This window comes from Pongo abelii, chromosome 13, assembly GCF_028885655.2.
Source record: "Pongo abelii isolate AG06213 chromosome 13, NHGRI_mPonAbe1-v2.0_pri, whole genome shotgun sequence".
NCBI classification, from domain to species: domain Eukaryota; kingdom Metazoa; phylum Chordata; class Mammalia; order Primates; family Hominidae; genus Pongo; species Pongo abelii.
Window position 1 is genome coordinate 63,290,782 of NC_071998.2, and position 20,718 is coordinate 63,311,499.

General features: G+C 36.2%; 1 protein-coding gene across 1 annotated transcript in view; it reads right to left on the bottom strand.

Annotated features, from left to right (window-relative positions):
- Nucleotides 1-10,293: 10,293 nt before the first annotated feature.
- The window catches only part of ALDH1A1 (aldehyde dehydrogenase 1 family member A1), a gene marked incomplete at its 5' end in the record, with an annotated part of 58,322 nt that continues 47,897 nt past the window's right edge, over nucleotides 10,294-20,718 (bottom strand). Inside the window, 3 exon segments of the mRNA NM_001134137.1 lie at nucleotides 10,294-10,903; nucleotides 15,586-15,660; nucleotides 19,152-19,309. Of these exon segments, the coding sequence (NP_001127609.1) occupies nucleotides 10,831-10,903; nucleotides 15,586-15,660; nucleotides 19,152-19,309 (306 nt within the window). The 3' untranslated portion in view covers nucleotides 10,294-10,830.

A 20,718-nucleotide genomic window follows, 5' to 3' on the forward strand; every position in this document is an offset into this window, starting at 1 on the left:
CTTTTACACTGTTGGTGGGACTGTAAACTAGTTCAACCATTGTGGAAGTCAGTGTGGCGATTCCTCAGGGATCTAGAACTAGAAATACCATTTGACCCAGCCATCCCATTACTGGGTATATACCCGAAGGACTATAAATCATGCTGCTATAAAGACACATGCACACGTATGTTTATTGCGGCATTATTCACAATAGCAAAGACTTGGAACCAACCCAAATGTCCAACAATGATAGACTGGATTAAGAAATTGTAAATTGTGGCACATATACACCATGGAATACTATGCAGCCACAAAAAATGATAAGTCCATGTCCTTTGTAGGGGCATGCATGAAATTGGAAATCATCATTCTCAGTAAACTATCGCAAGAACAAAAAACCAAACACCACATATTCTCACTCATAGGTGGGAATTGAACAATGAGAACACATGGACACAGGAAGGGGAACATCACACTCTGGGGACTGTTGTGGGGTTGGGGGAGTGGGCAGGGATAGCATTGGGAGATATACCTAATGCTAGATGACGAGTTAGTGGGTGCAGTGCACCAGCATGGCACATGTATACGTATGTAACTAACCTGCACATTGTGCACATGTACCCTAAAACTTAAAGTATAATAATAATAAATAAATAAATAAATTACTAACAAACAAACAAAAAAAAAACAGAGAGTTACAGCTAAGAGCAGTAAGTTCGAGGCGAGAGATGAACTGAGTGTGCTACAGGACATGTGGGCGCGCCAACTGACTAGAAGGATAGAAAAAAGAGGGTGGGAAGAAAGGCTTCTGGGTGGAGATCTTCACTAACTCAAATGTTAAAGCAGCACCTATGTTACCACTGTAATAAAATACAGTGCTTCCTCCCCCTGTAGTATCTGTGCCTTCAAATCTTATGCCTTCATTCATTATTTCCCCCAAACCCTACCCTGACTTTTCACCTAGTCATAGTTTGAGTATAAGAAAATTCTTGAATCTGAGGACTTCTTCCTCTATCCTTTTCCTCAAGACTTGAAATGCCTAAAAACTGGCACTTTCTTGGTTTTTGGAGGAGGTTAGTCCTAATAAAATCCTTCAAACCTTGAAAATTAACTGAGAGTAGCTTAAAAGTCTTGAAATGTTATAGAGGCCCCACAGTCACTTCACATGGCCTAAGACCTTGGGCACTAGAGTTGTGGAGACCACTGTTTTCATTGCAGAGGAACACTTGGGTACATTTTTGGCTGGTAGGGCCAATGTGTAAGAGAGATGACAATTTCCCTCATGTGTTCCTTTGTGAAAATGGGCAATAAAGAGACATGAAAGGATTTCTCCAACAGTTTTGTTTTCAGGGGATTACCTTCCATCGAGGCCACTGCCTATGGATCTTTTTGCCAACAGAGATTATCTGAGAGATCTAGATTTAAATATTAAAAAGAGGAGAAAAATAGAATATATTTGAAATCTGAAAATCCTCAATGACTTTTTATGAAACATGAATGCAAAAGAACAAAATGTTCTTATGACAGAAACTATGAATGCAAAAGAACAAAATTAAGTTTTGCTAGTGATATTCTATAATTTGCAATTGCTTGACTGGGCCTGACATTCAGTTATTACAGTTTAATGTCTACGAATGAGGGCGATTATGTAGTTAGACTGCCTGGCTTTGAATTCCCAAGCTGTTAATTACTAGCCCTGTAACTTTGTCAAGTTGGTTAAATTTTCTGAGCCTCAGTTTCCTCACCTGTAAAATGGAGAATGTACTGCTGGTCTCACATGGTTGTTGAGAGGAGAAAATGCTTGAGGTAATGCTTGAGTGCACTTAGAATGGTGCCTGGAGCTTACTCACATGCAGTAAGGGATGCAGCTCTTCTGGATTGTTCCATGACCTTTCATTCAGCAGGAAGGGGCCTGGAGTGCTGCTGAGGGCTGGGGTAGTCTTAGCCCAAGTCAGCAGCTGGGGGAGTAAAGACAGAGCCAAGTTCATATAGGGACAATATAACTTCTTTTGGATGAGGGAGATGTTGGTGGGGATCAGTCTGTTTGGCAGGGTGGGGACTAATATGTCCAAAAGTCCTAAGGGAAAAGCCACATGTTTTGTGCCTCAGGCTTTCAGAGGAGGATTCATGAATGAAGACTCATGGGGTTGACCTGACCCGTTTGTGCCTGTCTAAGAACACAAGGCACATTCTCTCACATGGGGGCCCTACTTAATACCTTTCAAAGCTTTGTTTCGCTTTTAACAAGAAAGTTGCTAGAACTGTCCCTTCTGTTTTCTCAAATATAATGCAGAACTTCAGAGGAGATTCAGTGACACCTACAAAAGTAGGGAAATAGAATACTCCGTGTTTCTGTCAACAGATTCTCCTCCCACTAGCCCACATTTCCATTGCCATTCTGTTTACATACTTGACTAGGGCATGGTAAGACACTTCAGCTACTCCCAGATGTTATTAAAGAAGAAAAGAAATAAACCTGACTCCAAAGACATCTGTCTTAGGACCTGTCAAAACAATTCCCATTGCAAGTGGAAAAATGCAATCAGTTATGTGTGGGTCTTTGTTATGATTCAATATGTGCAAGAACTTGGATGAATCTGCGGAGAATTATACTTAGTGGGGGAAAAAAGCCAATCACAAAAAATTACATACTATATGATTCTTGAAATGACAAAATTCTAGAAATAGAGAACAGATTGCCAGAAGTTAAGGAAGGGGTAAGAGTGGGAGGGATATGATTATGGTAATAAAAGGGCAACATGAGGGGTCCATGTGATGATGGAAATGTTCTGTATCTTGGCTGTAATTGCGTTAATGTTCTGGTTGTGATATTGTGTTAGAGTTTTGCAAGATGTTACCATTGTGGGAAACTGGGTAAAGGGTACATGAAGTCTTTTTCTATTATATCTAACAATTATGTGAATCTACAATTATTTAAAAGTAAAAATTTAATAAAAAATTCAACCCCAATGAATTTACCATTCATTTTAAAGTTCCTCCTTGTCTATTTTTTGTGGCTTGACTTGGAATTCAAGGTTTGCTCCATTTTGACAACAGAGGTTATCTGAGAGATTTAGACTTAAGTATTACTTCATTTTCTCCTCTCAATAACCATGTGAGACCAGTAGTACTTTCTCCATTTTACAGGTAAAAGTTTTGAAATGCTGTCCAGCCTGATCTTCCAATGAAACAGAACCTATGTCATATAAACCTGGAGTTTTTCCACTTATACTCATTTTCAGGCCAGAATGTCCCTTCTGCCTGCACACATTCTGCAAATGTTCTGGTCCTTCTCCATGTCAGAGGCTAGGCCAAATGCTGCCTAGTTCATGGAAATCACTGCAGGGAGAAGCCGTTTTTCTCCCTCCAAACAATTGCACATTTTTGTTGCTGTCAATCTTGTAACACTCTGCGCATTCTGTCTTTTATTTCCATGATTGTGTGTGTTTCTCATTTCCTCTATTAGATTTAAACAGTGCAAGAGCAGGATCTTTCATTTTTACATGAAGCAAATGACTTCTGTGCAGGACTCAGAACTGTGCTTGCAGAGAACAAGAACATAATGCCTATTATTCCTTTTGCAGTTCTCGGTATTTTTTCCACAGTATTTTGACTCTTCAATGACTGTTAAATAATATATTTTTATTTTTATATATCCAAATTAGCAATTTTACCTTTGTAGCTAAATTATCAATACACTGTTTTGCAGAAGAATGAAACTAATTTGCACTGAGGACTTATAAAAGCTATCATTTAGAGCTTTTCCTTTTTAGACAAAAGGGATACATTTCAATAAATATAATACATACAAATGAAATGAAATGGTTGTTATATAACTTTTTCTTTTTTAGACAAAAGAAATAAAATATAGTAAATAAGATATATACAAATAAGATGCAACAATGGATGTTACATATTTAATCAAATATCAGTTAAATGTTTGCAGTGCCACATGGAATAAAGGCAATAGTACAGAAGTAGAAGTTAGAAGACAAAGCATATTAACTAAACTCTGCCACTGATAATTTAATAGCCTTTCAAGTGTCGCTTGATTTCTTTATGCCTCTGTGAGATGAAGTTATTGGGCTAGAAGAACACTAGGTTCTTTCCTAGTTCTGACATTTTGTGGTTATAAGAATGTTGGATGACTGAGCATTGGGCACAAATGCTAAGCCATGTGCTTTTCCGTCCACTAATCCTTCCCATTGAATTCATGCGGGCTGAGTCTTCAAATCAATCATCGGATGACCAACATCATTATGGGTTCCTATGCTGCATTTGAAACCAGCCTCCTCTGTTTGTTGTTCCCTTAGTCCCGCTGTCCCTGACTATTAGCGTAAAGATTAGCCATGATGACTGGTAACTATGGGGTGAAAGGCAGTTGAGTTCATTTAATTAGAACTAGCCCTGCTTTGGTATTAGATGTATTTTAATTTCTAACCTCAACTCTAAGCCGAGTTTTTGGCTCACATTCTTTTCCGCCCTGTTATTTCTTTGATGGAGAATTTTAGCCTTTATCTGAAGGTAATGATTAAACAACAGCAACAAAAAAGAATGGATGGAATGGGCAAAGCATCACAATTATGAAGTAGTAACTGAGATTGGTCTAACAGCTAGAACAAAGGAAGACTGAGAGAAAGAGGATGTAGAAGGAAGATTCAAAGTCAAGGTCAAGAGGGAGAACTTGGTGTGTACAGGAAACTTATATTGTTTTTGTTGAAATAATCGTCAGTTTAGACATCTATTTAGTAGATAGGTGACATGTATCAAGCACTTGTTGTGTCTCAGGAAGCCCACTAGGCGTTTTACAAATATTATTTCATTTAATAGAATATCCCAATTAAATAGATATCATTATTAATTCTTTTTACATAAAGGAAACTGGAATTTAGGAAGATTGGATAATTTTTTCCAAATCCCAAGGCCACTGAGTGCAGAATACGAATTGGAAACCAAATTGCTGGGCTCCAAGTTCCCACGTGATTATGCATAACCAATGTTCTACATAACATTGTATTGCTTCACAAATATTAGTAGCCACTCTGATCTGCTGAATGACTACTATATGAGAAAGGTTTAATAAGTGACCTAAGACCATACTACTAGTGCATGGCGGAATCAGAATGCAGCATCTATTTGACTCTAAAAATCAAGATCTTTCTACTGTAATTGGACTTTTAAAGGAAAGTAATTTAAAATGTTTTATGTGACTAAGGGATTTGTAACTAATTGATATATAGTTATCTGCCCAGATGACATCAGAACGTAGGCAACCTGTTATTAAGGAAAAATATTCAAATAAGCTAGGAAATCAACTAACAAAGGGCAATATTGTAATAACACAAACCAAGAGCAGAGACTAAGATCCTCAAGGGAACATTCAACTTTTCTTTACAATTGTCCAAGAAAGGAGGATCGTCTTCCAGCCTGCATACATACTCTTATCTGGTTTATCATGGAGAATGGTAATTAATAATCATATATTGAACTATTTACTCTCTAAAACCATCCACCTGCTTTTGGCTGATTCTTGTTAACTTGTCCCTTACATTTCCCTCCCAAGCCAACACAGTATTAGCAACCTGATTGAGTATTAGGTGTGCTTACAAGTTGTATTGCCATTATTAAGGAATAGTAAGAGGAAAGGAAACCATAATAACTAAATGTAACACATGATTCAGAATTAATTTTTAGATAATGAGGGAAAACACCATAAAAGATATTAGTAGGCCAGGTGCAGCGGCTCACGCTTGTAATCCCAGCACTTTGGGAGGCCGAGGTGGGTGAATCACTTGAGGTCAGGAGTTCGTGACAAGTCTGGCCAACATGGTGAAACCCTGTCTCCACTAGAAATACAAAAAATTAGCCAGGTGTGGCGGCACACCCCCTGTAATCCCAGGTACTCGGGAGGCTGAGGCAGGAGAATCTCATGAACCTGGGAGGTGGAGGCTGCAGTGAGCTGAGATCACACCACTGCACTCCAGCCTGGGCAACAGAGGGAGACTACATTAAAAAAAAAAAAAGATATTATCACAATTTGAGAAAAATTTTAAATAGTTTTAAATAGATCATGTATTAAATAATGGTATTTTGTCAATATTAAATTTCCTGAATGAGATAATTGTGCTGTGGTTTTGTGAAAGAATGACCCAATTGAAGGATTTTGGGGTAAAAGGGCATGATGTCTAAAAATTATTCTCAAGTTTGTCTCAAAAAAAAGAATGAAAATGATAATGTCAAGAAAGAAGAATATTTAAAAATAAGGAACAAAGGCTATATGGGAGTTCTTGGCACTGCTGTAGTACCTCCTCTAAATGTTTGAAATTGTTTTAAAATAAAAAGTTAAAGGAAAATCAGTTGCCTACCTAGATCAGTTTTGTGTTTTCATATTTAGTGTATTTTTCTAGCCCTGATGCTTTACATAAGTGACTTGACAAAAAGCAAACAAAATCCTAAAACTCTGGTGAAACACTTCAGCATAGCACTATGGCAGCCTCCTATGAACATGTCTATAAAACTCAGAGATGTCCGTTTTTAAAAAACTAAATTCTTGTGAAACTATTCAGCACATGGCACTAAAGTATTTTATTTTTCTTTTCTTTCTTTCTTTTTTTTTTTTTTTTTTTTTGAGACAGTCTGGAGTATAGTGGCACCATCACCACTCACTGCAGCCTCGACCTCCCAGGCTCAGGTGATCTTCCCACCTCAGCCTCCTGAGTAGCTGGGACTACAGGTGCCTGCCACCACACATGGCTAATTTTTTGTATTTTTTTGTAGAGAGGGATTTTCACCAGGGTTTTGAGACCCAGGCTGGTCTCAAACTCCTGGACTTAAATGATCCAGCTACCTCAGCCTCCCAAAGTGCTGGGATTATATGTATGAGCCACTGCACCTAGCAGCATTAAAGTAAATGTTCAAAAAGCATTGTTATTCCTTTGGTATTTCTTTAGGTGATATACTTGACTTGCTAGGGAATTGGGAATTAACCTAGATGGGAATTAACCACCCAGAATCAGAGGGCCAATTAAGAGATATGATCTTGACTTGTCTCAAGCACCCACAGAGAATTTTGTGGTTTGGTTTTCAGAGAGACACCACCTCTGCTCTTCCACAGAATGTCAGAATGGTAAGTGAACTCTTTTCCCTCCCTTGTGTCTTGACTCAGGATATTCTCCAGGATGCTACAGTCCTTGCGTCCTACAACAGAAAGCTTTCCTGCATTCCTGGCAGTCACTAAATTCTGGTATCTAGAAAATTTAGTTCTCATTGCCAATTTCCCTTTCAATATATTCTTTCACCACCAGACTGGAAAAGCTCAAACACATCTCCAGAGAACATTAAAAAATCCCAAGGTATTCTGTTCTTGTGTTAGTTTGCTGAAGATAATGTCTTCCAGCTCCATCCATGTCCATGCAAAGGACATGATCTCTTTCCTTTTTATGGCTGCGTAGTATCCTATGGTGTATATGTATCACATTTTTTTTATCTAGTCTATCGTTGATGAGCAGTTGGGTTGATTTCATGTCTTTATTATTGTGAATAGTGTTGCAATGAACATACGTGTGCATGCATGTATCTTTATAACAGAACGATTTATACTCCTTTAGGTGTATACACAGTAATGGGATTGCTGGGTCAAATGGTATTTCACATACTGCACATGTATCTCGGAACTTAAAATAAAATAAAATATTTTAAAAATCCCAGGATAAATCAGTAAATGAAACTCTAATAGGAAACGTGTTTCATGTGAAAATGTAACCTGGTCATGTAGTATACTCTGAAAAAGCCAGAACTAATTTGCAGAATTGCACTTCTAAGTGTTCAAGTGAAATTAGACACTCAAAACATTACACACATTGCCCAGAGAAAAGATCTTTTGAGTTCATTGCTCCCTCCTGAATTATGTGAAGAAATGGCTAAAATTCTCTAAGAAAAACATTTAACCTGACTTCTATTTCTTGTTGGCTGTTTCAAAATAAAGCCAGAGGTATGTATTCAATAAAGCCAGAAGTATATATCCTTAGAAAATAACAACAACAAAAAGAAAAACAACAACAACAACAACAAAACAGGAAAAAGAAAAAGAAGAAAACCCAACTAGATAAGACATTTGTGAATGAGTATCTGATGCCTGATGTTGTCTCTGCCTAAAAAGTGAATTCCAACCTCTGTCACTTAGTTTGGTATTCCTGGAGATAAAAATACTTTACCATTTGGACACTGAGGACAATGAGATCATAGTTATGATCGCAAAACTGAATTTTTCAAGATGAAATTTCTTACTGGAATTCCTGTAGCACATGAGCTAATAAGATACTTTTTAACTTTTCAAGGCTTTAAGAATTACTACTGGTATGGCTTTAATATAAATAATGAAATATAATACAAATAATGTCTAGAGACTCAGAACAAGCCAATATAAAACAGATATTTTCTGTTTAATCCTGTAATGTCTTATTTATACAATGAAAATTTTCAAATATTTAAACTTGCTTCTGGCTTTTGTCTTGTTCTGTCCTCTGCCTTCTTTGTTACACATTTTAAAATGTTCTGGTTGCATGCCATTACAATATTAGCTTGTCTACCTATTAATTTATTTACACGTGGCTTTAAACACATCTTTTAAAATGTAGACACTGTCTGGCTTTAGGAAAACACAACTCCCTCTGTGTTTGGACACTTTTCCTTCTCATTGTCCAAAGACCTTTCAGTTCTCCCCAAGGTTTTGGTTTCTTCAGTTTTCAAAAGGGTAAACATGTCCCAAATCTTACGAGGTAGTCCAAATTGCAAAGTTTATAGGCCAACATAAGTTTGAAAAACTCTTGAAATGGGAGTTAAATTATTTCCTGTAAAAGAAGCCAATGAACTTCATTTGTTCTTACATTGTTACACTTGACTGCAGCAGCTAGTAGTGTCCTAATAATAGAGGCACTGAAGTGTCTGTTAATGTAAAATGATAAACTTATATAAAATCTGAAAAAAATGTTATCCTAAGTTGCTAAACTAAAAAAATTTTAGAATGTGTATAGTTATACACAAATGTTCATTTCATTTGGGCCTAAGTCACTTTGTATATGGAAGCGCAACAGAAGAATGAGAACACAAGCAGCAATTCTGTTCTGAGGGGGTAAATGTGTAAGCTCGGTGTAGTTTCATGCGGAGGACATTTTTTTCAGCTGCTCTCTTTTGATTCCCAGATCTCTCCTTAGAACTCCAAGTGTTCCTTCATTGCATAGGACAGCAAGGGTTTTTATTTTTATTTTTATTTTTGAAACAGGGTCCCACTCTGTCACTCAGGCTAGAGTAGAGTAGTATGATCATGGCTCACTGCAGCCTCAACCTCCCAGGTTCAAGCCATCCTCCTACCTCAGCCTCTCATGTAGGTGGGACCAGAGGTATGTGCCCCTATGCCTGGCTAATTTTGTTTTTTTAAATAAAGATGGGATTTTGCCCATTGCCCAGGCTGGTCTCAAACTCCTGGGCTCAACTGATCCACCTGCTGCTGCGGCCTCCCAAAGTGCTGGGATTACAGGAGTGAGCCACTGTATCCAGCCCAGCATGGGTTTCTTAACGTTAATTGGTGGTAACTAAGGGGGTGAGGGAGAGAAGGCAAAGTATCTGCTAATTTGGAAAAAAAAAAGGGGGCTCTATTAAAACTAAGAAGGTTGCAGGACTTCTCGGAACCTATGATACGCTGCCGATGTGCAATTTGAAATTCCAAGAGAGGAAAATATATTGTATAGAATTTTTCCAAATGTTTTTTCAATGGAACATGCCCTGATAAATTTTGTAGAACCTCTTTCCCTTTTATTCACTGCAAATTTGCTCATTATTAAGGTTTATATTCAGTCAAATTTCCTACCTGAGGCCATTCCCAATTCCCTCAGTTAGCCTTCATCATGACCACTTCTGCAAGTCACTACAAGTTTCTAAAATCCTCATTTTTTTATGACCCTCCTTTCTGTGGTGCAGGGATTGTGTCTTTATTAACCACTAAATTAAAGATCTTCAGATAATGGACCATTCATTATTCACCTCTTTTCTACAACACTTAACACATACCCAAACTTTGTAGGAACTCAATAATTGCTTACTGAAGGACCGAGGCCATCTATTTCAGATAAAATCTACTGATTTCGAGAATTCTTTTGGAAAATACAACATGTTTCTTTACCCATTTGAGAATGGGTGGATTAGACTTTTACTTTTAAATGTACCTTTATGCTCAGTTTAACACTGTTTTTAAGCGACAAGAAGAAATCACTGTAAACAAAACTTGTACTTAGAAAAATTCAAAAGTAACAAGAATCATGCAAGGTTGTTTTTATTAAGTTTTATATTCAGTTTACAGCTACATATTACAGGGATTATTTCTTTTGACAAGCAGACATGACATCCTAGGAAACTTTTCAAAACAGTCCAAGGACTTTATAACTACTGGGAACAGAGCAATTTACTCTGCAGTTAACATGTATGTTAAGTACTTCAAGGAGTCACTAAGGGAAAGAAGCTAAATGCAACTGTTCCCTTTCTATAAAATGATTATCCTGGAAAAGTAGCTACAAAGGAAAATCACATAACTATGACAAAGCTAGAGAGATCATACATCCAAATTTGTCTTTCTTATTTAGGATAGGACTTGGGGGTCACATTTCAGAAGGCAAATAATTCTTTCAAAACAAGCTACATGTCAAGTTTTCTATGGGTAGTATTAATACTAATATGATTTAGCTTATGTTTAAAAAAATCAAGAAAAGAAAAATTTTGTCTTTGAAATCTACTATATTAGTGACTGTAAGGAGATGCTTAGCTATTGAAGAGCTTCTCTCCACTCTTGTATTTTCTTTATGAGTTCTTCTGAGAGATTTTCACTGTGACTGTTTTGACCTCTGTATATTCATGGAAACCATATTCTCCCCTAGAGAGAAGAAAAACATACCCACAAACACCATTTAGCACAGCAGTGTAAATATACTGTAGTTCATGTTCGGTACAAATTTGTTCTTGTTTTACTGGCTAGGGACAATAGAAAGTATTTCTTGTGTACAGAGCATTTCATATAGTAGCTAGCCAATCATAAGATTTCTGGTCTTACACAGATTTCCTTGTGGGGAAAATTTTCTTTAAAACTTTCATTTTAAATAATCATGTACTGTCAGTTGATTTCTCACAGAAATTGTCCCCTTTTGATATTATTCTACTTGATTTTAAAAACTCAAACTGCAGATGCAACGAGATCATCTTGGAGAAATGAAAACAAAAAGCTCTAAAACTACTCAAAAGACAATTCGACCCAACAAGAATTTTGTCATTTCTAGTTTAGATTGAAATAAGATGGACATGGGACAAGAGGAGAAGTAGTAATATATGATCACTACAAGGTCTACTCTAGTTCTACAGTTTTATTGTAGTACTAGAGTAGAGCTTGTATTTACCATGTGTGATTGTCACAGAAGTGGTACGGGGATAGAAATTGATCATGGTTTCATTTTTAGTCTAAGGTGCCCTAAGATGGCTTGAAACAAAATATTTTGCAGCAGTAGTTTCAGCAAAATCTTTTGATTCTTGGCAAAACAAAAACCTGACCTTTATTGTTTATTTAAAGTTGTTTAATTATTTTCTTTTTAAGAGGAGGAAGATGACAGATTGGTTTAAATTCAGGCTCTCGGGCTTTTTGCAGTCGTTGTTTTTTCCCCTTTATACAACCTCCTCTTTCCCCTACCATTTTCTTGTATAACTCTTAAGTTCAACCCAAATGATCAGGAATTAACTCAAGTCAATCAGTTTGGACTTTGGGATCTTGTTATCAGGTTTATGGAGACCTCCCACCAGTTTTAGAAACTGACTGATTTACCCTTGTTGAAGAGATGACTAACAAGATTGGGCTCAGTTATTCTCTATATTGTTTTGATGAGATGATCAAATTACATGTATATAAGAGTAGTCTCAAAATCATAACACTCATGCACATGTAGGCTTACAGAAGAATAAGATCTTGATCCTTTTTTACCCCTCCGTTCTTGTGATGTCGACAGGCATGTAGAAGACATCATTTTCTGCTGGGTAACCTAATACTCTTACACTGATTATTTTCTTGGGCAATTAAGCTTTTGAAAATACCTTTTAAAAGCTTCAGTGAGCATGTTCCTTAAAGTAATTAAAGGGCTTAGCCTCAGTTGTCTGAAACCCATTAAAAGATAATATTTTAATAAGTATGTTATCTCAGGGTTAGATCAATCAACCCATGACTTTCACCAATAGGCTTTCCATTGTATTTTGGGTCATATAGGTACTTGAAGCTCTCAGGAGAGTAATAAGTGGGATTTTTGTCATATTCAGGCTGAAATATGTCCTGCTCCTTAGGATTCCTATGCCTATACTATATCTATGACATAGCCCCAAACATCTGTTTGGATTTCTCTTCATCTTACTATGTCTGTGAGTTACTGTTTGTATACTTCTAAAATCTTCAGTGTACAAATCACCTGGGACCTTATTCAGATACTGATTCTGATTTAGCAGGTCTCGAGTGAAGCCTGAGTTGGCATTGGTAATAAACTTGCAAGTGATATCAACCTATGCTTCTTGTCCAGGGTCCACACTGTTAAAAAAAAAAAAAAGGCACTAGTACCACATTACATCTGATTTCCTCTCTGTACCCAGGATTAAGACTGGCACTAATTAAGTAGGCACAGAAGAACTGTTTGCTGAACACACTTGGCAAATATCAAGAAAAAAAAGTTCATTTGTGTTCTCACTATACGACCATTAGTTTACACTTCCTTGCTCCCATTTTCTATGGGACAGGAGGAAAAAAATATGGTGTGAGGGGCTGAGAGCCAATTAAGTTTAAAATGGCATACTAGCAAAGTCTTAAAGGACCTACGTTAACCTAAGTGAAACTGAGTACAATTACACAAAGGGAGGAATTTCTGTCTTTTAACTAATCCCAGTGCCAACACTATGATCAGAGACGCAAAATCAAGATTTGCATACTCTGTATCACCTTCAAACACATTGGGGTCTGCATAACACCATTTTTCACTCTTTGAGGACTCTGTTCCCAACTGATCAATTCTCTCTATTGTTGAGGAAAATTTGTAATTTAACTCTTGGGAGTCATTTGAGGTTATCGCCTGAGTAATAACTTGTAACTCTTGGAACATCTTGCAGCAAATGACTTGTTTGTTAAGTTCACCAAATTTGGTTTCAGGTAGACTTTAACTGTAGCATTCTCAAGTTGAATTTTCGAAGTAAAAAAAAAACCCACAACTTTTTCCTTTGTATTTGAAAGACATTATCTATACCCGTGTTCTAGAGTTTTAGGAAATTACTGATGGTTGATTCCTGTTTTCACTCCTTCTCTTATTTGATTTCTTTATGCCTTCACCTTAAAGTCTGACCAAATTATAGTCAACGAAATTGACATGTTTGGTCTACTTTAGTCTTGCATTCCTTTTGATTATTTTATCTTTAATGTTCTCAGTGAAATGTGTTGTTAGATAACAAGGCCAGCAACGAACCAACTGCCTTTCGGAGTAATCTAACCTTTGTTCTTACTTTTTGTACAAAGTAATTAGTTTTGCAAAGAGATTCTCCAGTAATAGAAAGAGAAGAAACTAGGGAAGGAAGAAACCCATTTGTTTAATTTACACTTTGTGACAGTTATGTGGCTAGGGATTTAATATTCAGTATGTCATTTAACTCTCACAAGAACTCTCATTCCATCTTAAGTGGAATGTGAACATCTCCATGAAATATGAGAAAGTAGAGGCTCAGAAGTTAGGTAGCTTGAACTGGGGTGCATGGCTAGCAAGTGGCAGAAATAGGAATTAAATTCAGGTGGTCAGATTCCAGTAATGTTTTCTCAGCTACACTATGCATTTTTGATGGGCTAATCTTTTGTTCTACTTCAGCAACATCCTAAATATATCCAGGGCTTTTCACTACTCCACTAATAAAATCTAAGTCAAATTTCTTAAAGGCAGGACTTCTTAATCTGTATCATATGTAACTCTGAAATCATATATTTCATCCCCATAAATCCACACCAATCAACCAAATTCACTAGCCCCTCAACGTACCACATGTAATGTTCCATGCAAGAAAGCCCTCTTCTCTACTAATTGATATCCTCCACTTTCTTTCTGCCCTAGAGGAAGTTTCATCTCTTCTGTTAGGAGAAGTTTTCTTCTCCATCAACTGCCATTAAGTTTTCAACCACTGGATTTCCAATGGGGTCAGAACTATAGAATCTTAAGCATGGAATAGAGGTTAAAAGATCTATTTGCTTCTTCCACTCTTATCCACACTCACAATCCTTGGCCTTGTCTGACAGATGAAAATAGTGATGGTTAGAGAGATGCCATCCTGACTCTTATACTCCGGTAGTGTCTAGGTTTTCTTCAATACTTTGCTCTGTACTTTAATTGCTTCTCTACCTCCATGGGATATGGAGTCCCAGTGTATTACTACTTATTTCATAGTGTATGTAGGTTATTTTGCATGTCCTGCCACCACAGCTATGTAGAGCATGGAATGTGGTGTCATGTCTCTGGGGTTCCTAGGACCTTACACATAGCAAGTGCTTAAGAAACGAAAGCATATTAAGAAAGTAGACTGGCCATTTTATAATTCTCCCATGTCACTGACTCCTCAGAGATATTTGTTTCCTTGTAATTTTGCTGATTCGTTAGAATACGGTACTCAACCATTTAATGCATTTAGAAATTGAGAAAGACACATTTTCACTTGCTAATTGCAAAATGAGCAAGTTTACGATCTGTGTTTGATACTATAAGGTTTCTATTTCTTTTTTCTTCATAAATGTTTACATTAATATATGTAAAAAAGTTTTAAGAAATAAAATGACTAAAATTGCTTAAACAAAATCAACTAAGCATATTGCCACTACTTTCTGTATTTACATATATATGTGCATACTTAAAAAGTCTATATACCCTGCTTTCAAAAGCAATTGAAATTTCATAAATGTATTTATATACAAATATTCTTAATCTAGTCACTACTATAAAACATGTTTTCCTCAAATTTCCTTTTAGGTTTAAATTTTAGTACTAAAAATAACTTCTTATGGTAATTAAAAATTTTAAAGTCTACATCAATAATATCTGAACAAATGGGAATCATTCCTCTTACCCTGAAATTTCCTTTACATAAGTCACCTAATTTACTTATTTAAATGGTTTATTCAAATAACTAGAGTGTTTACATTTGCACCTTTCTTACAATCACCAATTCATAGTTTCCACCTCTTTTCTGGAAATGTTTCCCAAATGGATTACATTCATATATATAGCAAGCAATTCTAAAAGCAAGCAATATTACAATCACCAATGTAAGTTGCTTAATATAGTCCCTAAAATATAGTAGGAACTTGGTAAATTATGTTGCCGTTCTGCAATCAGCTTTTGCACTTATGGAGTACATCCCACATTTAATAAGCTATTTGGTGCTATGAATCTCCAGGAAAGAACAGAGGCAGGTTTTATTTAAGGTGAAAACTATGAGTTAATTCCCTAGGAATGAAAATCATTTTCATAAAAATAAATATTTATCTTAATAGAACGTTAATCTTACAGTTCTCGTCCATTTCCAGACATCTTGAATCCACCAAAGGGGCACTGGGCAGTTACCACGCCATAGCAATTCACCCTGAAGGAAAAGAAAAGTGCATTATAGACAATACTTAATGTGTGAAAAAAAAATCCTTTTTGGCAGTTTTAGAGATTTAGAAAGCTCCTTACAAACTCCATTAATTTCAATATAACATACTCATCTTGATAAAAAAAAGCAGCACTATAAATTAGAATGCAGACATAAATGGATACACACTACCTAGAAACAAATAGAATAGTGCAACTCTATATGTGGATAGCCATTTTGGTCATACATTGTGTCCCTGAGAAGTGGTAGTCTGAATTTATAAAAGATAGAATAGTCACTATGCTGTAGGGGGAAGGATATGGTTTGCTAGAAGCTAGAATTTGTTGGATCAGTATTCATTACTGCCTATATATGGATCAGCTTGTAATTCTCTTGATGTTTCTGTACTTAACAGGCTAGAATCAATTTTCTTTTGCAATTGTAATATGTATCATATTACTCAGTTAATTTTTTTTTCCCATTAATTGGTTAAATAAATTGCTTAAACAGAGGCCTCGGCAGGCGTTGGGTTTAATTATAATTTATTCCCTGTCATATTTCATAAAGTGTTTAAAGAAGCTAATATAAACAAACATAATTACATGAATGGTAGTAATTAGAATCCAACAAAAAATTACAATAGAAGATCAAGATGGGGAAAATTAGAACGCAGTTTTGCAGACCATAAACAATTTGTTTAGCTTTAAATTTGCTGGTGGCCAAAGTTAGCAATATCTAATTATTTACCTGATTCTCATCATACACAAGAGAAAAACACTTTTTAAAGGAGATTTATGTTTATACTTTTCTCTCCCTTCATGCTATTTTAATAAGTGGACAACAATGTGGCTTCCAGAGCCTGGGTTAGTAGCTGGAGACTGAGACAGGAGGATCACTTGAGCCCAAGAGTTTGAGACCAGCCTAGGCAACATAGCAAACCCTTGCCTCTACAAAAAAAATTTAGAAAACCAACCAAACAAACAAACAAAAAACCAGGGTGGCTTCCAGATAAATTGTATTATACTTTGAAGGTTTGGTCATTACTTTTATTCTGAGATAATATTCAGATGTTTTCTTTGTTAAAACACTATCCCAGTTCCCGAAGTTTCACATTCTCACTGGACCATAAAGTTCTTAACTATGTCTCTCATCCTGGAGGGTTAATTCCTTTAATAAATTTACACTTATAAAAGGCAGTATTGTCTCAGCTTTGTTTAATTGCCCTTTAAATTGCAAAATCAAATACCTACTTTGAAATTATGAGTAAAATTCCTGCAACTCTGGAGTTCAATAATTTTCCTGAAAACACCAAGCAGCTATTAGGTCTGGCACAATGCCAGAAAATTATTATCTTCTAGGATGTATAGTAACAAGATGGTCCCCTCTGTTTTTCATAATAGAGGAAATTCCTGATTGGAGATTCCCAAGACCCTCAGTGGGGTGAGGTCATAACAAGCTTCATCAAACAAGCACAGAACATTCTGCTAGTTGAAAATACAAAACTGAAATTTGTCTTTGTTAAAAAGTGCAGAGAGTAAGTTTGCTCATTTTACTGTAGACTAGAAATGAAACTATTTTACTGTGAATTAACAGACAACTGAGAAATGTTCACTTGGCAAAAACTTTGAGTTCAAAATGTTATCTGTCTTCTGCAAGCAAGGGTTTCCTCATGTGTAAAGTGGGGATGATAATATTTAACAGGATTCTTTCAAGGTATGCGTAAGATCGCGTGAAGAGTATTCCTGTTGTAGTACTTGGTATATATATCTTCAGTAAGTGGCGATTATATACATACACACAGTAACTATGCTGAATTTTATTAATGCTTTTATCATAGGCAAATTCTATATTCATCACTAGCTATACTGACTATTCAAGAAGAACTTGCTGAATTTTATTTAAGAGTCTCCCATTAGGCCCACTTCCTATTGCTGTTACAATGGCAATTAAATTGTCACATGAGCTTTGGAGGAGAAATTTAAACTATGCACTGATATAATTTGTGTTAATGTACACCCTCCCCTGCCCCAAATCAGTTTATACATTTTTAAAGCCCCCGAGATGATTCTAATGAACAGCCAGGGCTGAGAACCACAGCCTTAGAATATTGTATAGGTCCAGGCCAGCATGGTGGCTCAGGCCTGTAATCCCAGCACTTTGGGAGGCCAAGGCAGATGGATCACTTGAGGTCAGGAGTTCGAGACCAGTCCAGCCAACATGGTGAAACCCTGCCTCTAGTAAAAAAAGAAAAAAACAAAATACAAAGATTAGCTGGACTTGGTGGTACATGCCTGTAGTCCCAGCTAGTTGGGAGGCTGAGGCAGGAGAATCACTTGAACCCAGGAGGCAGAGGTTGCAGTGATCCAAGATCACACCATTGCACTCCAGCCTGGGTGACAGAGTGAGACTCCAGCCCCCAAAAAAAAAAAAAGAAGAAAGAAAGAAAAGAAAAGAGAGAAAGAAAGAGAGAGAGAGAGAGAGAAAGAAAAAGGAAAGAAAGAAAGAAAGAAAGAAAGAGAAAATATTACATAGGTCTGATCTAGGTGTGACTTAGTGTTGGGAAGGAAAGTAATCTTGGGCTATTTCCAGGACTGAGGGGCCAAAATGAGGCTAATGGGACCAAAGTGACCAAAGACATAGTCTAGAGACTGACGGTTGAGCATAGAATGCAACAGTTGGAGAGGCACAGACTTCATGTTTATATCCTCTTGATTAAAGTATAAAAATAAGAGATATAAATTAGGTCAAAAATGGGAGAGGGAGGGTATCTTCAAAATTCAATCTTTCAAAAATAACTTCAATTATCTCTAATAATCCTAGAGTAAGAAGGCTGATATAAGAATATTTGCATACACAAGGGTACCAAGTAAATATTGTTTATTGGTTAAATAGAACTTATTCTTTTACCTCCCTGTATACAGCATAGTACCAAGTGCTCAGAAATTACTTGGCAATTCTTATACTGTGTTAATCAAACATCAATACAATATTTTTGGTAAGCAATTTCAAGAAGCTAGATAAAGCTAAGGAAAATATCCTCCCTAAAGTTCTTCCAATATAGCTTTTTTTTTTTTTTTGAGACGGAGTTTTGCTCTTGTTGCCGAGGCTAGAGTGCAAGGGCATGATCTCGGCTCACTGCAACCTCCACCTCCCGGGCTCAAGCAATTCTCCTGCCTCATCCTCCATGTAGCTGGGATTACAGGCACCACACCCAGCTAATTTTTGTACTTTTAGTAGACATGGCGTTTCACCATGTTGGCCAGGCTGGTCTCAAACTCCTGACCTCAGTCAGGTGATCCACCCACCTCAGACTCCCAAAGTGCTGGGATTACAGGAATGAGCCACCGCGCCCAGCCTTTTGTTTGTTTTTCAAGACAGCAACTGCTTTTCTAGAAGGATAGGTAATTCCAAATGAAAAATCCAAGTCTGAAAAGGTTCAAGGTAGTAATCTGTTAATGTGGTTATTATTGAAAAGGCTACATTCCTTAGGTTGGACTTACCACACTGTTCCTGCCTGCAGAGCAGAGGAGATTGTTACGGCTTTATCAATGTCTTTGGTAAAGACTCCTGCTGATAAGCCATAGAAAGTATTGTTTGCTCTTTTGATCACATCATCTAAAGATTTAAACTTCATGATTTGCTGCACTGGTCCAAAAATCTATACCACAAGAAATAAATAAGTAAAAATAATAGGTTAAAATGAAATATTTTAAATTATATTGTAGATTTTTTTTCCTATACACTATCCTAAATTGATTAAGATTTTGCTTCTCATCTCAAACCTGTGTGTGAGAATCCAAATAAGTAACTGCAAAAATGGTAGGTGAAAACAGATAATGGTCAGGTGTTAAATTTCCTTTGGAAGAAGAAAGGGTACAAATAATTAAGGCAATATTAAGTTTCTAGATGTTGGAATTAAGCTTTCAAGAACTCATGATTGTGCAACAAATCATTAACTTCTTTTTCACTTGGGAATATTTTAAATTCACTCTCTAGTTTTTCTTATCTTCCAAGTCACTACATATAATAACAAGCCGCAGAAAGCAATCTACTGGATAAATGAATAGGCAATGATAATCTGCTGGATAAATTAATAGGCAATGTTTGATAATAATAATGCTTTAAATACCTGTATGCCATTGGTAAAATATTAATACTAATTACTTTTCATGATTAACCAAGTTAGGTAAACATCATGAACTTTTAGTCTACTCTGTAGCAAAATCTTAGGCAACTTAAATGTATCAAACAGAATTATTCATTACTGCAAGAGCTTATACATTCTAAACCATCCTATTCTAATCAAAGCATGAATTCATTGGTAATGGCTATAATTGCAGGACAGAAAACAAAAATCACAATATGCTTATTCTAACCTAAAGTACTCTTTTGCTTTCACTAAGTCCCTGGTTACTGCAGCCCAAACTCAATTCACCCTGTATCTCAGCCTCAGGTAGAAGAAAGACAACTGGATTTTCTCTTTAAAATTAAGCTCCTGCATTTCAATAAAACATTTATTAAGATCAAATAAAGACTCTTGAAATGACCAGAATTTTCTGGGAAATGTGAACGAAGGAAGACAAAAATCAGAAATGACAAATGGTTTTCTGGTGTTCACCACTGATTTAAGCATCAGAAGGGAGGGACTACTGTTCAATACAGGTTGAGTGCGAATCTTAACATTATAAATCTAATCATATTTGAACGTAGGAACCATATACACAGCAGCTACTCTAATAAATGTGTTCATATTTTACATAATTTTAATTGAACACAGCACAGAGCTCCAGGCTCCTACTTTAAAGTAGCAAGCTAGCTGTTCTACTATATATTAATATATTATAGGAACACAATAAATGTTTCCTTAATTGAAGATTTTTTTCCACCTCTTATCTGGTATTAATCAAGATATGCAAGAATGACAGTTCAATTTTTTTTTCTAATTTTGTATATTGTAATTAAATACTTGGTGAGCATATAATGTGTACACACATTATATACGCGTATATAATACACATTATATACGCGTATATAATGTGTGTACACACATACACACACACACATATA